The following is an 18,820-nucleotide window of genomic DNA, read 5'->3' as shown; positions in this document are numbered from 1 at the left end:
GCCACTCCTGAGGCATATGGAGGTTCCCAGGCCAGGGGTCTAATTGGAGCTGTAGCCACTGGCCTATACCAGAGTCACAGCAACAACGGATCCGAGCCACGTCTGCAACCTACCCCACAGCTCACGGCAATGCTGGATCCCCAACCCACTGAGTGAGGCCAGGGATTGAACCCACAACCTCATGGTTCCTAGTCGGATTCGTTACCCACTGAGCCACAACAGGAACTCCTAAATACAAATTATTGACTCTAATTTGAGAATCCCACATTAAGATGAAAACCTCTGGTAAACAGTTGGAAGATAAAAGAAAACCATGACTTATTTCATCTTATGAGTAGCTCTCAGAAAGAAAATGGCTATACTTGCTTGAGGTTTGTTCTCTTAACGCGGTTTCCTTTCTTAGGGATGCACGTTAAATAGGAAATGTTTACTATGGGGACAGAAAAAGGTATTTCATCACTGGGGGGGGGGGAATGGGACTTTAACATCTAGAGTAGCACAGATCTGAAATGTTAGGCACAACCAGAGGCTGAACCCCAGCTCATCCTGCAGCCCCCAGGTCGGTGAGACACTCTCGGCCACAATTTGCAAGATGAGACTGGTGCCCTGTTTTTGCCGGAGACCAGGACCCTGGGGTGGGCATGGGGGTGGGGGCAGACTAGGATGAGAACTGGGCTCTCCTGCCTCCTTCACCTCTGACACTGGTACTTCCAACAGACTGTGCACCAGCTACTCACATCCTTAAGAAAGAAATAAAAGGACACAGTTACGTTTTTCAAAAGGAATTCTAAAAGCCATAGTCCTACAAAGAGAATAAAGATACGGTTCCAAGTGGAAACACAATTAGAGTCCAATGTTTGTTCCTCTCTGAAAGGAGGGAAGTTCACTCTAGATTCACTTTCTAAACACATGTTGGAACTTCTCCATAGAATTCTATCTCCAAAGAGGGCTTTCAATCTCTCTAACATAGCGAGTGAGGCATGCTGTACCTCCCGCTACAAATAACTAAGGACATATTCAAGGTTTCAGGACCAGTTACAAAATAGCCTTATTGAAATACCATGCTCTTCCCCTTTAAAAAGCATGCTTTGAATGCATCTAGCCTAGAAGTAAAGAAAGGAGAACAAAAAAGAAGTCAAACAACAACAACAAAATCTCCAAGTCCCTGAGTCCCAGGGAAACAATTTTAGCTTTACCATTAAAAAGCAACAAATGGGCTAATATACTGAAAACCCTCCTGAGATTTTCCTGGCAGGGTCACATGTAATGCAACAAACAGACTGTTGGTCTAAATCGGACCCCTCTGCTTCCAGACGTAGGGAAACGCCAGCCAGACCTTCCTTTGCCCAAGGCATCACCCTGCTTGGTTTTTTGTGTGTGTGTTTGTGTTTCTTTTTAGGGCCACACCCAAGGCATATGGAGGTTCCCTGGCTAAAGGCTGAATCAGAGCTACAGGTGCCAGCCTACACCACAGCCATAGCCACTTGGGACTCAAGCCGCCTCTGCGACCTACATCACAGGTCACGGCAACCCACTGAGAGAGGCCAGGGACCGAACATGTGTCCTCATAGATACTAGTCAGATTTGTTTCTGCTGAGCCCCGACGGGAACTCCGGTATCCTGCTTGGGTTTTTGATACCTCCTGAGTGCACTATCAGGGGGCCTGTTGAATTCCAAGTAAGTTCAGTGCCCAGCACTGGTATAAAAGAAATAGAAGTCAGAGGTGTCTATGGAATAATCCTAGGATTTCTAGATGAAGCCCTTAAGAGACTAGATACACCAACTGGGTGATGTCAAAGGTCACATCTCAACATTAAGTGTAAGTCCCGGACCTTAAATATTATCTGTATCTGGGATTCAGGTCTGGAAGACAGTGCTTCAGGCAGGGAGGAGGTGGAGGGGGCGGGGTTAGAGGAAGGTGTGGCAGGAGCCTTAGGGGGGAAACTGGTTTTATCTGGACCACCGACCTGCTGGTGGCAGGGGTGAGAACAATCGTATCGGTAAAATACTGTCAGGAAGAGGCTTGTTGTGAGGCTTAAACAACAGCCAAAAGGTCCACCTGCGTGGCATCATCTTTGGAACGTGGCAATGCTTAGTGTTCCAACTTTTACAGTCCCTACCCAGTTGAGAGAGAATCATCTCCAATCTTCTAACCAATACTTTTGGTGTCTCGAGGAGGAAGGTGTTCTTTTTTTTTTTTCTTTTTTGGCTGCCCTGAGGCATATAGAGTTCGGGGGAGCCAAGGATCAGATCCGGGCTGCAGTTGCGACCTACACCCCAGGTGTGGCAACTCTGACTGGTAGCCCACTGTGCCAGGCGGGAACTGAACTTGCATCCCAGCACTCTAGAGAGGCCCCCAATCCCTATGCACCGCAGAAGGAACTCCAGAAAGGCGTTTTTGCCTTGTTCTAAAGCATTTACCGGGGCTTTTGTAAAATATGCACAAAAAATGCAATCAGGACCGTCTTCCCAACAATTACCCGGATATCCTTCTAAGCTGGTCCTCACGTTCTCCACGGAAGGATAGATCTACAAATAAAACAACAACACCACTCAGAATGCACCATGTTGAGGGAACTATTTGTTAAAAGGAATGACGATTAGTTTTGAAGAAAATGAAAATCTCAGTCAGAAATACCTAAAGAACGTGTTTTAAATTTTAAAAAGTTTTGAACTTCCAGTAACTAAACTACAGAAAGTAATTCGAGTCGATGAAAGAAAATTACACTTCGATTGGAGGATTTTTTTTTTTCCTCTGAAATGCCGCATCAACACTGAATTGAACGCAAAATTGATGATTAATTCAAAGGTCTCTAAATAATGAATGATGCTCGTAATTCTGCTGGCAACGCTTTCTCGAGTATTTTTTCCTTGGTTTCAAGGTTTCAGGACCAGTTACAAAATAGCCTTATTGAAATACCAACCTGAAGGAAGGCATGGAGAATTCGCAGGCTAGTCAATGGCTGAGATGCGTCTGAACAAATCAGCCCGTTTCCAGCACCACATGCCATTGATAGGGATGGAGCAGGATCGTTACACAGGTAGTTGCGGAAGTCCCAGTAGTGGACCATGGATTGAGAGGGAAACTCTGGGCGATCGTTGTAAGTTAATGACTGCTCCAGAAGGCCAGCGGAACAAGGCAGGCTTGCTGGGGAACAAGGCAGGCTTGCTGGGCGAGTGGAGGCTCGAGACACGCCTCAGGTCATTGGGTGGGGGATGGCTGAGGCTTGCATTCGGGTTCAGACCAAGGGCAGGAGTTTGAGGACCACCCTTCTGCTGCTTTGAATAGGCTTCACGACAGCCCTAGTCTGACCTTATAGGGTCAAATACCCTTATCAGACACCAAGGAGGAGCTACGACTCCAAGAAAGAGGAAGAGGTGGCCTTTTCCCACCCCCACTCCCCTTTGATTATAAAACTGTAGCCCTCGGATCCTCGGGGCAGAACTTCCTTGCCTGCCCGCTTGCATCTCTCACAAGCCTCCTATCTTAATAAATCTATTCCTTGCCTATCACTTTGTCTCTCGCCGAATTCTTTCTGCGCTGAGGCACAAAGAAGCTGAACCTCAATAAGTCCAGACACCGGGTGAGTGAAAAACCGTGGGTTCAAGGCCTAGGCTGGGCTTAGGCTGGGTTAAAGTCCCGGCACTTGGGTTCAAGTCCCACCCTGGGTTCTGACAGTTTCAGTGCTAAGCCCTAAGTGCTGACAGTTTCACTAGTAGGGGCTCTTGATTATAAACAACAAAGTGCTGCTATTTCCATCTCTAAGCCACTGAATGAACCCCTCTCCGCGATGAGTCAGACCAACTGGATTCTTCTCCTGGACGAGAGACGAAAGGCAGTGAACTCGGGGGGGAAAGGCCACTCACCAGATGCAGAGGGACGGCACCTCCTGGGGTCCTGCTTTCCTTCCCCAGGGTCACCAAGCTCTCTTTAAACTCAGAACACAACCATTTTGATTCGTCGGCCCCCATGGAGCTGATGCTCGAAAACTGACCTACAACCGGCCAGGACTCTGCTTTAGGGATGGAGGAGCCATTCTCTTTCAGGAGCTGTGGGAGAATAAAAAGGAATGTGACAGTCACCCCAATCTCGTGAACAGAAACACTGTGACAACTCAGAATGTGGTTTCTGCCCTTGGAGTGTCTAATTAACAAGGAGATGCTGAGAATCCACACTGATGTATACCTTTATTTTTCTTCTTTGGGACATATTTTTAAATACTGAAAATATTTTATGTTAATGGAATGAGTGAAGACAAGTATTCCTCTCCCAGAATGCTTGGATTTGAACTAAAAGCAAAAACAGATGAAAAAAAAAAATAAATAAATAAAGGATCCATTTTAGTAGCAATGTCAAATTAAACCACACAACCTGCCATACGAATTTAGATTTTTGCCTTGAAATTGCAATTGTTTAACAGGCCTAGATAATACCCAGAAGGTCAAACTATTGTTTGAACAGTTTGACTCCGGCATGTGAAAGAGGTTTAACACTTGGGCTCCAGGCAGCTGCAATGCTCTACAAAGAAAAGAATATATTTACATATAGACACATATTACCTTAAGCCCTACAGAAGAGTGACCTGCATTTCCTGCTTTGTTTGGTACTTATGCAAAGCTGCAGAAATAACTCAAAAAATATTGGGGGACTTGATCCATTTAAACGTGGACCGGGTGTCTTCCTAGAGGCTGGAGATAGCAACAAAAATAAGCCCCAGTTCTCACCCCGGAGGGAGCTCATATTCTGAAGGCTGTATTGTTTAGTTTAATATGTGTTCTTTTCCTTACCGCAGAGCAGGCATTAATATTTATAAGCACACTTCCCCAAAGAGCCCAAATTAGTTCTCAACTTCCACCCTGGCTGCAGCTTGGTGTAGGAAACAGCGCTGAGCTGACAACTGCAAGACCGGGTTTCTTTTCTGGGCTCAGCCCTTGATGGGCTGCGTGACCCTGGACAAGTCCCTGTGCTTCTATTTACACATTGGTGAAACAGACGTCTGATCACCCCCATCCTCCTGGAACGCTTGTGATGCAATACAAGCTACTGACTGTGCAGAGTGGTTGCAAACTCTTAAGATGCGGCTCGACTGGCAACAGGATTGTGATCCTACGACGACGTGTGTGAGCGCCCGGCCTTTCTGAACCACCAGTCCGCTAAGCAGTAAGCGCCAGGGCAGAGGGAACCCTCAGCATGTGCCTCGGATTCATTTTCTCACTGACTCTCACAAAATTCTGAGGGAAGTACTGTCCTTATGCCCATTTTATGGATGTCAACAGAAGCAGTGAAGGAGCAAACCAAGGTCACACGGTTTGTAACTGGGTCAGGATTTGGACCCAGGTGTGGGAATCTACCCCCAAAACTGTGCCCTGAGCCAGTGTGCACCACTCCTTCCTGTCAAGGTCAAGACAGAAAGACAGTGGCTTTGAGATCTTGCCTGCTTTCAGCTGTGGTCTCACTTAAAAAAGGAAATTAAAATAAAAACTTTTTTAAGCCATGGGGAATCCCCACGCAACATAAATAACTTACAGAAGAGGTGCTTTTAAGAAAGCCACGTTAGGGAATGTAATAAGGTTGGTAAAGGAATTCTTTTTTTTTTTTTTTTTTTTTTTTGTCTTTTCTAGGGCCGCTCCTGCAGCATATGGAGGTTCCCAGGCCAGGGGTCGAATTGGAGCTGTAGCCACCGGCCTACACCAGAACAACAGCAATGTGGGATCTGAGTCTGCAACCTACACCACAGCTCACGGCAACGCCAGAGGATCCCTAACCCACTGAGCAAGGTCAGGGACCGAACCCGCAATCTCATGATTCCTAGTCGGATTCGTTAACCACTGCGCCACAACGGGAACTCCGGTAAAGGAATTCTTAAAGAAGGGTAAAGAAAACTTTAAGCTTTAACTTGCTTATTTTGTTAAAGATCTCTCTTGACTTATTTCATACCTGCAGCAAATGTTACTCTCATGATTATAATTCCCCTCAGGGCACAGTTTAGTAAACAAAACACATCATGGATCAGTTGTAGTCTTTATTCAACACTATCCTCTGTTCTTTGTTGAATGTATGTTAAAAATCCCTGACATGCTGAGTTCCCCGTTGTGGCTCAGAGGTAACAAACCTGACTAGTCTCCACGAGGATGCAGGTTTGATCCCTGGCCTCGTTCAGTGGGTTAAGGATCCAGCGTTGCCGTGAGCTGTGGTATAGGTCACAGATGCAACTCAGATCCCACATTGCTGTGGCTGTGGTGGAGGCCAGCAGCTGTTGCTCCAATTCAACCCTTAGCCTGGAAACTTCCATATGCCCAGGGTGGGGCCCTAAAAAGAGAAGAAGAAAAAAAAAAAAAAAATCCTTGACATGCTGATCAAAAGCTACAATACTTGTATGAATAAAAAGTCCCAATTACCTTTACCATAAGAAATAAAAAACCTAAAACTTATTAATCAATTATCAAGTGCCTACCTACTATTTGCCCGGAATCGTGTTAGGGATATTGTGAAGCCATCTTCAAAACACACCAAATTATAAATGAAAAAGGAGAGATCATACATTAAAATTTTCTTAAATGCTAAAATCATAAAAATTCTGTTACCTTCCTAAGCCTAAAATGTCCCCAATTATCTTTTTGATCTCCTTGAAAGCGTCCCGGGGTTGAGCCAATAAGGTAAACACTAAAACGACAAAAAACACGAGTTACACAACAGAGTGGTTTGTGGCCCCACATCACAAAACACGCATAAACACTAAGATAAGCAGGAACTGTTCTAGGAGCCAACCCGCTTTCTCGAGATGCCTCCTGGGAGTGGGCACTGACCCCTGAACTCGCTCTGGAGCACCTCCAGGGATGGAGGGACACCCGCAAGGTGCGAGGCAGCAGGCCAAGAGCTCGGGAATTTTAAGAGCACTCCAGCGGGGGTTCACGGTGCCCGGGAGGATCTCCTGGCCTCCGCCTGGCCTCCACCTGGGTGCTGGAGGACCACGAGGTGCAGACAGTGACGGGAGCCACTCTCATCATGTCACAAAGGACAGCCGGATGTCACCCCACCTCTTTCCAGGCCCCCGTGTTCCAAACTTCCCGTGGCCCACCAGGTGTTAACCTACCCCAAGCGCCCCAAATTGCTAAGGCGCCACGTACTTTGTTTCCGAGAGGTCATGCTCCTGGATGGTGTCTATCCATTCTTTGAGGGCAGCGGCGTTATAAGCCGACAAATAGCTGATGAGGTCAGCTTTAAAGTGTGTGGCTGATTCTCCGGATCTGTGGCTCCCAGGGACGATTCGTTGGTATAAGGGGCTCAACCATATTCTGGAATGGAAACAAAAACCAAAAAACAAAACCTTTAATGGTCAAGAACAAGCTGATCATAATGCTACCCCTACTGATTCGGCGGTCACCCCAAGGGGGAGGTGAATTCTCACAGCACCTCTCCACAGGGTATGAGGTCAGCCCTATAAAACACGAAACAATTCCCATCACACCACTCCAATGGCTCTCTTCACATTCATAATTTATTTTTAAAAACCTCAAGGAGGAGTCCCCGCCGTGGCTCAGCGGAAACAAATCTGATCAGGAACCATGAAGTTGCAGGTTTGATCCCTGGCCTCACTCACTGGGTTAAGGATCCGGTGTTGCTGTGAGCTGTGGTGTAGGTTGCAGACATGGCTTGGATCCTGCATTGCTGTGGCTCTGGCATAGGCCAGCAGCTACCGCTCCGATTCGACCCCCAGCCTGGGAACCTCCATATGCCGAGGGTGTGGTCCTAAAAGGACAAATGACAAAAATAAATAAATAAATAAATAAAAAATAAGAACCTCACAGAGAATTTAAGACCAAGAAAGACCTGGCCTCTGCAGCCTCAGTTCCCCCACATTCCCTCATTCACTCACCCACATGCCCTATTCCCCCTCTTACCTCCTTACCTCTGCACTGCTTTTAAAGACTTGACGGCAACAGTTAAGAGTTCCACCCCTGGAGTTCCCTTCGTGGTTCAGTGGTTAACAATTCCAGCTAGCATCCATAAGGATGCGGGTTTGATCTCTGGCCTTGCTTAGTGGGTTGGGGATCCAGCTGCTGTGAGCTGCGGTATAGATCGTAGCTGTGGTGTAGGCCGGTGGCTGCAGCTCAGGTTGGACCCCTGGCCTGGGGACTTCCATAGGCAGCAGGTGCCGCCCTGGTTAAAAAAAAAAAAAAAAGTTCCACTCCTAATTGCTATAGTATACCCACACCACCAGCAGTAACCTCTGTAAGATTTTGCCAATGCCTGCATCAATGTAGCTCTTTAGGCAAATGGAAAATAAAAGTTTCCTATACTAAAAAAAAGTATGTGAAAATGTTTTCAATAAAGAAACTCATCTTGGAGTGTCCGCTGTGGCTCGTGGGTTAAGAACCTGACTAGTATCCATGAGGATGTGGGTCTGATCCCTGGCCCCACCCATGGGTTAAGGACCCGACGTTGCTGTGAGTGGCACAGGTCACAGATGCAGCTCAAATCCTGCATTGCTATGACTGTGGTGTAGGCTGGCAGCTGCAGCTCTGATTCGACTCCTAACCTGGGGACTTCCATATGCTGCAGGAGTGGTATTAAAAAAACAAAAACAGGAGTTCCCTTTGTGGCTCAGTGGTTAACGAATCCGACTAGGAACCATGAGGTTGTGGGTTCGATCCCTGGCCTTGCTCAGTGGGTTAAGGATCTGGCGTTGACATGAGCTATGGTATAGGTTGCAGATGTGGCTTGGATCCAGCATTGCTGTGGCTGTGGTGTAGGCTGGCAGCTGTGGCTCCAGTTTGACCCCTAGCCTGGGAACCTCCATATGCCACGGGAGTGGCCTAGAAATGGCAAAAAGACAAAAAAAAAAAAAAAAAAAAAAAAGAGAAAAAAACTCGTTCTCATGAGGTACATGTATAGCAACTTGAGATACTTTCATATTTTATATATATGTATATATATGTGAGTACCAGCACACACACACACACTCCATATCTTGTGTCTGGAATGAGTAGAGACCACATTTAGTGGTATAGACCACACTAACACTAACCGCAGACTTTCAAATAATTCAGTTAAAAAAACTTTAAAGACATCATTCATTTCATCGATTCTCTGTCAATATACTTTGCCAATATTTCTATATCATAGTCGCAAATGGCAAACAACCATATCCAAACCCAGTCCATCTATGAACTGCTCCGTGGTAGATTCTAAAAGAGTGTGGCTTCAAACCCCTTGTGCTGATCCTTCAATTGCAAAACCAGGTTAACAGCCCTGCTGTGTGCCCATGAGGTGAGGAACAGGGTCCAGCATCCAGCTGTGCTCAGCAAGTCTGAGCTATGCCGCCTTTTCCCCTTTGTGGCTAATTCCGCCGCTGTTGTACTCAGCAAGCCAAGAAAGAAACTGCCCAATTCCTCTTTCTCCTGGCGGCCCTCAAAGGAAACTGGCGAGAGGCAGGCCCTCAAAGCAGGAAGCGCCCGGAACCATGTGGATCCTGGCTGTGTGTCTTCGAGCTCTGTTTCTAGAAGGGTGGCAGGTCACACCTTTCCCTCTCACCTCGAGGAGACCCCCTGCAGGAAGGGGAACACGTGGGACCTGGGTCTGTGGCTACCTCGCTGCGTCATTTGGAGCCAGCTCCATGACCTCTCTGGGTCTCCCTCTGCCGCCGTGTGTGTAACATGACTGCATCGGGCCAGATAGACGGGTTAAGGTCTCTCTATCAATAGTGACTTGGAACCCAAGGTGAGTGGGGCTCCCCCTGGATAAGAGGGGTTCAGGATGAGAAACATGAAAGACAACACCCTTCTAAACCAGGATCCTGAGATGTGGGGCTTTTTTAACACTTCACAAAAGAAGAGAGTTCCCTGGTGGTCGAATGGGTTAAGGATCTGGCATGGTCACTGCTGTGGCTTGAGTTTGATCCCCGGCCTAGGAACTTCTGCATGCCATGGGCGCAGCCAAAAAAAGCTGAAAACCAAAAACTAACCAAACAAAAATAAGATGAAAAATTATCTTAGGCCAAATAGTTTGAAAAGTGAGAAAAGGGAGTTCCTGTCGTGGCTCAGTGGTAACGGAACCTGATTAGCATCCGTGAGGATGGAGGTTCGATCTCTGGCCCTGATCAGTGGGTTAAAGGTCTGGTGTTGCTGCGAACCATGGGGTAGGTTGCTGATGCGGCTCAGATCTGGCATTGCTGTGGCTGTGGTGTAGGCCGGCAGCTGCAGCTCCGATTCGACCCCTGGCCTGGAAACTTCCATGTGCTGCAAGTGTGGCCCTAAAAAGCAAAAAAAAAAAAAAAAGTGAGAAATTAATAGGTAGCTCAGAAGCAGTGAAAAGTATGACTGGAACACTTGCAGAGCAGAAGTCCTATCAGCAGAGCCATAACAGGCCGACTATGAAATAAGATGACACAAAAGAACTGCTTTTAAATGTTTTTCAAAAATTACAACCCACAACAGGAACCTGAGAATTATCAGAGAGAGGCGAATCTGGGCTAACGGTGAGATAACAGTACCCCTGACACCGGGTGGCTGGTGGAGGGATGCCGGAGGGAGTTTCAACTCCTGGTACTTGGGAGTTCTGAAGCTACTACCTAGTCAATATGTTTTTTAAAGATTTAAATTAAAAGAAAAAAAGTCTAAATAAAGGGAAAAATGAACACCCCAGCCCTTTACCCTTAATCCCTTCCTCAGAGCCACCACTGGAGAAGCCTAAGGAAGCAAAGCTGCCTGTAAACGCAGCTCTGCAAAGAGCCAAGCCAGCCCCTGCAGCTGCGCCAATTACTCATCCCCCCACAACAAGCTCTAGTAATCTCAGTTCCTTTTGAGATGGGGATGCCTATGAGTCACGAGTCCCCAAACCCAGTCAGCAGCTTAGAAGCTGCAGGGGCGGCAAAGGCCTCCTTCGCTGGAAGTGTGGTGGCTCAAGAGCCCTGTGGCTGAGGCTTGTGGAGACGGTGACCCCATGACCCTGGACACGTCAGAAGGACCCTGCATTCAGGGAAGTGTTTCTTCAGTGGGACACCTGGACACGAGAACATGCGTGTAGGAAAACTGTGAGGCCGTGAGGACCGGGGCTGGAGCCACCTGTTACAGAGGGAAGGGGGACGGAGAGGGGACGAGCGCCGTGTGGCTCAGCGAAGGGTCTGTCCTCAGACTCAGAAGGGCTGTATGAAGGGAGAGCGAACCCTCGGGCGGCAAGGCCCACTCAGTCCAAGCAGGGCCCGAGGATGGGGGCTGGGAGGCTGTCTCAGCGCCGCCTGAGCTCAAAGGCCTGAATTACAGGTTCCAGCCCAAGCTGGGCAATGATGTGGAAAAGGGGAGGCAGTGGAGACTATCGAACCCTGAAAGGCCAAGCTTCTTCCTACGCAGGAAGCCAGAGACGTGCAGAGTGGCTTAAATGAGGAGGGGGGACCAAAAAGGGAAATTTAAGTTAGGGCCTACCAGGAGGGAAAACAACAGGTGAAACCCATTCGAACACATCCTTAGAAATAAAAAGTTTCATGCACTTGCAGAATAGACTTGTTGTTGCCAAGGGGGAGGGGGAGGGAGTGGGGTGGGTGGGGAGCTTGGGGTTAAGAGATACAAACTATTGCCTTGGGAATGGATTCGCAAGGAGATCCTGCTGTAAAGCACTCGGAACTGTGTCTGGTCCCTTATGATGGAGCACGATCATATGCGAAAAGAGAATGTGTACATGTACGTGTAACTGGGTCACCATGCTGTACAGTAGAAAAAAAAATTGTATTGGGGAAATAACTATTAAAAAATAATAATAAAAAATAAATAAATAAACACAAACTTTTCAAAAGAGATCACAGAGTTGCCCAGTGGCTCCAAAGGTTAAGGACGGAGTGTTGTCACTGCTGTGGTGTGGGTTTGATCCCTGGCCCTGGAACTTCCACAAGTCACAGGCACAGCAATGGTGCTTCCTCCCCCGCCCCCCAAAAAAAAGAGGGAGAAAAAAAGCTGGATCTAGCCTATGTGTGCCAAGGACAAAGGATTAGTAATAATAAAAGACAAGCATGAAAAACCTTCATATTGCTTTTGGAGATTCCCAACTACAACAGAGGCTCTAAAAAGACAGCAGTGGTTCTGGCGTAGGCCGGCAGCTACAGCTCCGATTCAACCCCTAGCCTGGGAACCTCCATATGCCACGGAAGCAGCCCAAGAAATGGCAAAAAGACAAAAAAAAAAAAAAAAAAAAAAAAAAAGACAGCAGTTACATTTGTTTTATGGGAAACTGAACTGACCAGGGTGAGTGGATATTCCTGCACACAATCAACCCCAAGTTTTCCCCTGATACCTGTTAGGGAACAGCAAGCACAGGTGAGTAAGGACCAAGAAAGCCATCGGGTGGCTCTTACTGGAAAAACAGTGGGTTCATTTCATGGCTTATCCTCTTATCCTGTCTCAGCTCCTTGGATCTACTTGGCTGCAGAGAGTATGCACAACGCCATCCTGTAAAAACTCAAAACTACAGCGCATAAGCATTCACAGATGTTTGCAGGTGTCACACAGGCAGCTGTGGACATTAGGTGCTAAATGGTTAGCACCTGTCACCTCAAGAGAGGAATGAGGGGAAGGAGGTAAAAGAAAACCATCACTCTCTTCTTTTGAGGGCCACACCCACAGCATATATGGAAGTTCCCAGGGTAGGGGTCGAATGAGAGCTACAGCTGCTGGCCAATACCACAGCCACAGCCACACAGGATCTGGGCCGTGTCTGCGACCTGCACCACAGCTCACGGCCATGCCAGATCCTTAACCCGCTGAGCGAGGCCAAGGACTGAACCTGCAACCTCGTGGATGCTAGCCAGATTCTTAACCTGCAGAGCCACAATGGGAACTCTTACTGTTGCTTTCTCTGCATGTATCTCTTTTCCATGCCAAACTTCTGAGGGATTTTTTACAATTAAAAAAAAAAAAAAGAACAAAACAATGTCCTCGCTTTTGACCTTTCTCAGCACACAGAGCAGCCACCGTGACATGAAGGGAATCCTACAAACCCTTGTGTTTTCTGGTGCCAGTCGGCGTGGATGAGGTTGGAGGTGTGTATGACGACACGGAGGCCTTCCTCGTACAGCAGGAGCATCATTTTCCTTTAAAAACAAAAGAAGGGTCAAAAAGCATGAACAGGACGCTCAAAATCCACAGTAACTTCCTAATGCAAATGCAAGAGCAGAAGGGATTCTTTAAAGTCTTTTATTTAGCCTGGGAACCTCCATATGCCATGGGTGCAGCCCTACAGAAGACAAAAATAAATAAATAAATAAATAAATAAAAATAAACTCTTATGTAAAATGCTCTGTGTATTTGGTGAGCTTTTAAATGAACTTTTGCTCCACAAGGCCACTCCTGGCACTTTAGTCCCCTCCCCGCTCCAGTATGGCTCCTTATTATCTGCTCAGCATCATCGGCTACTATCAGGAACAGTGGGTCTGGTGTTTTCAAAGCATGGTCAGAACCTCCTGCTACCCTGTGGCTATCTAGCATTTAAAAAAATACAACAGGAGTTCCCGTCGTGGCCCAGTGGTTAACGAATCCGACTAGGAACCATGAGGTTGCGGGTTCGGTCCCTGCCCTTGCTCAGTGGGTTAACGATCCGGCGTTGCCGTGAGCTGTGGTGTAGGTTGCAGACGCGGCTCGGATCCTGCGTTGCTGTGGCTCTGGCGTAGGCCGGTGGCTGCAGCTCTGATTGGACCCCTAGCCTGGGAACCTCCATATGCTGCGGGAGCGGCCCAAAGAAATAGCAAAAAGACAAAAAATAAATAAATAAATAAATAAAAGTTTGCTCTTAAAAAAAAAAAAAATACAACAGAGTAAAACAGAAACTCAAGAGCATATCGCATATATTTCAGTACTGGTTCATGAAACTCCTGTTTCAGCACAAACTGGTGTGACGCACGCAGGAGACTGAAATGACAACTGCACTTCACACTGTGGGCTTCGGTTTAAGAAAAGTTTGAAAGATGCTTTGGTTTCAAGAGACTGATATCTTCTCACGCTTCATGGACACGAGACTCGTCACCAGCGGGTACCTGGACTTAAGCTAAGCCTTCCCTTTTCTTCCCCATTTATGCAAATCATCCTTTAGAAGCTTCTTTTCTTTATTAGGGGGCTTCCCCAGTCATCACTGTCCCTCTTCGCTGAATTCTAGGGAGAGGGAAGGGACAGAATACAGATACGGGCTTGTCATCTGAAGCAGACTTAAGCACCAGTGCTCATCAATTAGAAACCGTGCAATCCTGCGTGGCTTGTTTAATGTCCTTAAGTCATTCCGTGTCCCTGAGCCTCGGTTTTCCACTTGTGCCATGAAAGCATCGACCCCATGTTCACTTCCTAGGGCTGGTGTGAGAATGAAACGCAACACACATTCTGTTCAACATACACTGCTCCACACAGAACACTCCCTGTACTCCTTCAGGGCCTTGCTTTACTGTCACCTGCTAGTGGGTGATTCTCAGCCACCCCGTGGTTTTCTGATTATTTCAGGAATCGAAATTCTTTCCCACGGAGACAAGATGCTACTTAGTATTTACTGAGGTCAGTTTCCATGTGGGGAAGAAAATGAACCACCCGTTCTCTCCAGTAAACCACAACAGGAATACTATCTGGACACGATGGGGTTAGGGTTAAAAAACATGGAAAAGAAGGAGATTTAGCTCTTGCTGAAGTGAGAACTTTACTCTGGCAAAGAGTAAACTGATGCAAAGCTGGAGGAGTGACAGCTGCTGGGCCCATCTTCCTTCCAGTTATGACATGTGCTCCCTGAAATCTGGGCAAATGTACACACACAGTTGCCAAATGAGTAGCTGACTGTGATTAAGAATAAGCCAGCTATGAATTCACCATGTAATTTTTACAAATATTTCCACTAGTCAAGGCATCAATTACCAGGAAAATCATGCATCACTCACTGTCAGTGAATCGTCACAAAGAGAACTAAGAATTAATTGAAGTGGAGTCATATTAATCTTTTCAGGCAAGATGGCCTATCCCAATATGGTCAGAGTTAAAAATGGATAAAAACAGAGAGAAACACGGTCTCCCTTGAAGAACGCTGACCTGTATGCTATCTATGCAGCCGTGGGGGCCGCGTGAGGGGCATTTCCTGTATTTGGTGATGTTCCCACACGGAGGAAAGCAAGCGTAGGTCTGTGGAGCACTTACGTGCCAGGCATGGTTCTGGAAGCTGCAAGGCATGCTAGCACGCCAGGCCCCACTCAACCAGGGAAGGCGCCATCCCCCATCTCACAGCGCGGAGTCTGTGGCTGGGGGTGGTGGCGGGGGCTTTCTGAGTCCCCACGCAAACCCAAAGCAGCACTTACTGGGTCTTCTCTCCTGTGTGCAGCTCCTGAAGTGTGGCCGTGGCCAAGAGGGGGACGGTGTGGTCCAGGTGACAGAGGACAGCATCCTGCAAGCTGGGAGGCCCTGGGGCAGCCAGAAGGGGAAGGGGCCACCCTGTGGCTGCTGGGGCTCAGCTGCTCTGGCTTCTCGCCCCCCTCTGGATTCTGAGGGCTGCGGGAGGGGCTTCTGCTCCTAGCTCTGGGATCACAGAAAAGCTTCAGCATCCTGAAGCACCAGGAGATGAGCCCCCAGATGGCACCGCAGCCCACAGAAGCCCGGAAAACGCGTGTCCTGGCTCTGAGCGGACCGTGAGCTCCTGGAGGATGGGACTGCCTCTGGTCACCTCCAGGCGCTCTGCACACGGCACATGGGCCACACACGCCGGCTGATGTGAGTGCGACCCCAGAGATGCCTTCAGATCAACTGCGATCGCTCTCCTCTGGCCAGTTGGGGAGGCCACTCACACCCGTCGGCCTGGGCTGGAAGGCTTGCCTCCTTTCCTAGCTCATGTCTGTCTTGCCTCTCTCACCCAGAGACTAAAAGCTGCAAGGACAAAAACCTCTAGGGACACTTTCTATCCCCAAGAGCTGTGCTTCAAGAATATAATGCACATTTAATGAATAATTCTTAAAACATTTTAAAATAGGCAACTGCGGAGGTCCTGCTGTGGCTCAGCGGAAACAAACCCAACTAGTATCCACGAGGACACGGGTTCAATCCCTGGCCTCGCTCAGTGGGTTAAGGATTCGGCGTTGCCGTAAGCTGTCCTATAGGTCACAGATGGGGCTCCGATCTGGCTTTGCTCCAACTGGACTCCTAGCCTGGGAACTTCCATATGCCGCTAGTGTGGTCCTAAAAAGACATAAAAAATAAAATAAAATAAAATAAAACAGGCAACTGAAAGTAATGTCAGGACACCAGTTCAATCTCCTATAAGACACGGGCATTTTAACAAAATGTAAACTAGACATACTGGGGAGATGGGGAAGGGTCTCCTGTCATTTCTTCCCCAAGTACTTTTTAGCACTGAATGAGGAACTCAATGGGCTGAACTTGAAAATGCCTGTGCTGGAGGGGACAGGACAGATGGACTTGCAAAGTGCATGTGTATGTTTGGGGGCGGGGGCATGGACCAAAGGCAACCAAGAGTTAATTTTGGCAATGAAGAAACAGCAAAAATAAATTAAGGAGTAAAAATAAAGGAGTTCTAATCCTGTCTTCAACACTGGCTGGAGGAAACCTGCCTACCTACCTGGGGCCTCGAATCTATAAAATGAAGAGGAAAGACCAAAGTTTTTGGATAGCAATAAGTAAAAAAAGATAGCCTGCTGCCCTCAAAGGTCACTGTGTCAGATCTGGGCCAGCCCAGCTCTCGGGCACTCTGGGGACCCAGGCTCTCCTAGGACTCACCGGCACATTAATCGCAGTGCAAGTATGCCCCAGAAACGCTGACTGCTGGCATGGGATGTGTGGCAGCACAGGAAGCCAGCCCTGCAGGGTCTAGAACCCAAACAGGTGACAGGGCTTGCTGAATGTTAGAACCAGTGAGGTACTCAGGCTAGGGTTCCAGCCAAGAGTGGGGACAAGGATCCACTTGGTGAGACCCTGTCCTGGCAGAATGTCCACCCAGGACAGGCGGCACTGCTGCCCCCCCACCCCCCGTGCCTCTGGAGGCACAGCTGTTCAGTGCTATTCTGCTCCCTTCGCTGAGAGACGCGTCCTGTGAGCTCAGTGCTGTCAAGAACAACTGATACCTGAGCTGGGTGGGTGCCTGCGGTCACTCTCAGCAGCCCTCAAACCCTCTTTTCCATTAGACCACAGCGACCAATCAGGGGTGGTTGGTAGATGCGCTAGTGTTTATCCCGACACTGCATGGCTGATGGGTATCCTTTCCCAGAGGGGCTCAATGCTTTCAGCTCTGGCTCCTTTTTGAAAATACACTGGCCAAAAAATATAGTTTTAAGTGCACAAAGATGAACAGATGCCCTCGTTTGGGCATAATATCAGGAAAACCGTGGTCACTGCAAGACATGGGGCAAACGTTCTTCCAGGGGATTCCTTCTTGGCTTAGGGACGGACACCCCAAGGGACATGCCTGCAGTAGCAGGCCACCCATTTCCAGTGCTGGGCTAGAAGAAACAGGAGGTTTTGTCACATTCTTTGGACAAGTCCTTTCTAGAAAAGTAGGATTTACAAAAATACTGAAATAGAGGCAACCGTTATCTTAGTCTTTTCTGAGAACCAGTGATGTCCAAGGGCCCCATAAAATAGATGTAAGACTCGGCCAAACAGGAGCCAAGCTGATGTGTGTCGAGCAGAGAGTAACAGAGAAGCTTCTCCTGCCCGTGGTTTGCAATGTCTCAGAAACTATCCTAAGAGGATTTTCTCAGACGTCCTGAAGCAGGGACAGGCACTAAGCTCTCAAGGGGACAACTTCTCCTAAAACAGACGTTTCTTCTAAAAGAGAAGTTTCAATCACAGTGTGGAGCTGACTGATCAATATTCTATTTGATGCAACTCAGAATCTTAGAACAATCACAAGACCACGCGACTTTAAAGCAGTGGAATCCACAGGCACGTGACCAGAGCAGGTACAGTCACGTGTAATTACCAACCTCAATCCCTCCCCCGGACCTGACCCCCGAGCTGGTAAAACGAATGGCCCGAACAGAAAGCAGAAACCACATCACAGCCTGAGACTTCATGTTTAGAGCCAGAATCCCAGTGCTTGGCCTTAAGGCTGTTAGGAAACACCTCCATTTCCTCCACTTTCTTACTGATAGCTTTTTTCCCAGGAAAATCACCACATGTGAATCCCTCCAAGAGCACTTTCTGAAAAGCATCCTTTGCTCTGTTAAACTCATATTTCCCCCCATTTCATAAAAATTGCTTACGTGTGATGTGTTCCAAATGCAATATCCAACTTTGCCTAGGATTAAAAAAAAAAAAAAAAGAGGTCAAGCCACTTATTTTTAAAAATCAGTAATATCCCTGTCTATTGGTTGTTTTGGCTATACTCAAACATGTTTAAGTTTCTGGGCCAGGGATCGGTCCCATGCCACAGTAGTGACCACGCTGGATCCTTAACCTCCTGAGCCACCAGGGAACTCCCCAGCTATTGAAAATTAAAGTATAAAAGATTCAGGTCAACATTTTTGTTTTTAAACTTTTTACTGCCCCCCAGTGGACAAGCTCTTAGTCGCCAAGACAGCTTTTAGAATAGCATCCAGGGGAGGCTCCTTTTTTAAAAAAACAACTCTTTTTTAAGTCACCCAGAATGATTCAATACATATTGCAATTTTAATTACAGTAATTAGAAGTGAGAAGCCTAATTTCTTTAGTTGTCAGAAAACTAGTAAAAACAAATAAGATTCTTTGCAAAGTTTTAAAATTAGATATTTAGTTGATACAGAAATACAAAAAGTTTTCAAAGCATATTTAAAAGAAACATTGGATGTGGTGGCAGCATTGAGACATTATGATGTTAAAACAA

The 18,820-nt window shown here is 47.4% G+C and overlaps 1 protein-coding gene across 7 annotated transcripts in view; it reads right to left on the bottom strand.

The window, feature by feature from the left end:
- The window catches only part of TDP1 (tyrosyl-DNA phosphodiesterase 1), an 86,169-nt gene that overhangs the window by 44,151 nt on the left and 23,198 nt on the right, over positions 1–18,820 (bottom strand). For 6 of the 7 annotated variants that reach the window (XR_001298092.2, XM_005666389.3, XM_003128683.4 and 3 more), the window contains 6 exons: positions 18,222–18,256; positions 12,987–13,079; positions 7,129–7,296; positions 6,586–6,664; positions 3,868–4,050; positions 2,481–2,529 (listed from right to left, as the gene is read on the bottom strand). Coding sequence is in view for 6 of the 7 variants with exons in the window: in XM_005666389.3 (XP_005666446.1) it covers positions 2,481–2,529; positions 3,868–4,050; positions 6,586–6,664; positions 7,129–7,296; positions 12,987–13,079; positions 18,222–18,256 (607 nt within the window). In the remaining variant the exon portion in view is untranslated. The remainder of the gene's footprint in view (positions 1–2,480; positions 2,530–3,867; positions 4,051–6,585; positions 6,665–7,128; positions 7,297–12,986; positions 13,080–18,221; positions 18,257–18,820) is intronic. The other variant, XM_021099600.1, reaches the window with a different exon arrangement.

Source organism: Sus scrofa, chromosome 7 (genome assembly GCF_000003025.6).
Source record: "Sus scrofa isolate TJ Tabasco breed Duroc chromosome 7, Sscrofa11.1, whole genome shotgun sequence".
NCBI classification, from domain to species: Eukaryota; Metazoa; Chordata; class Mammalia; order Artiodactyla; family Suidae; genus Sus; species Sus scrofa.
This window is presented reverse-complemented; position numbering and strand designations above follow the sequence as displayed.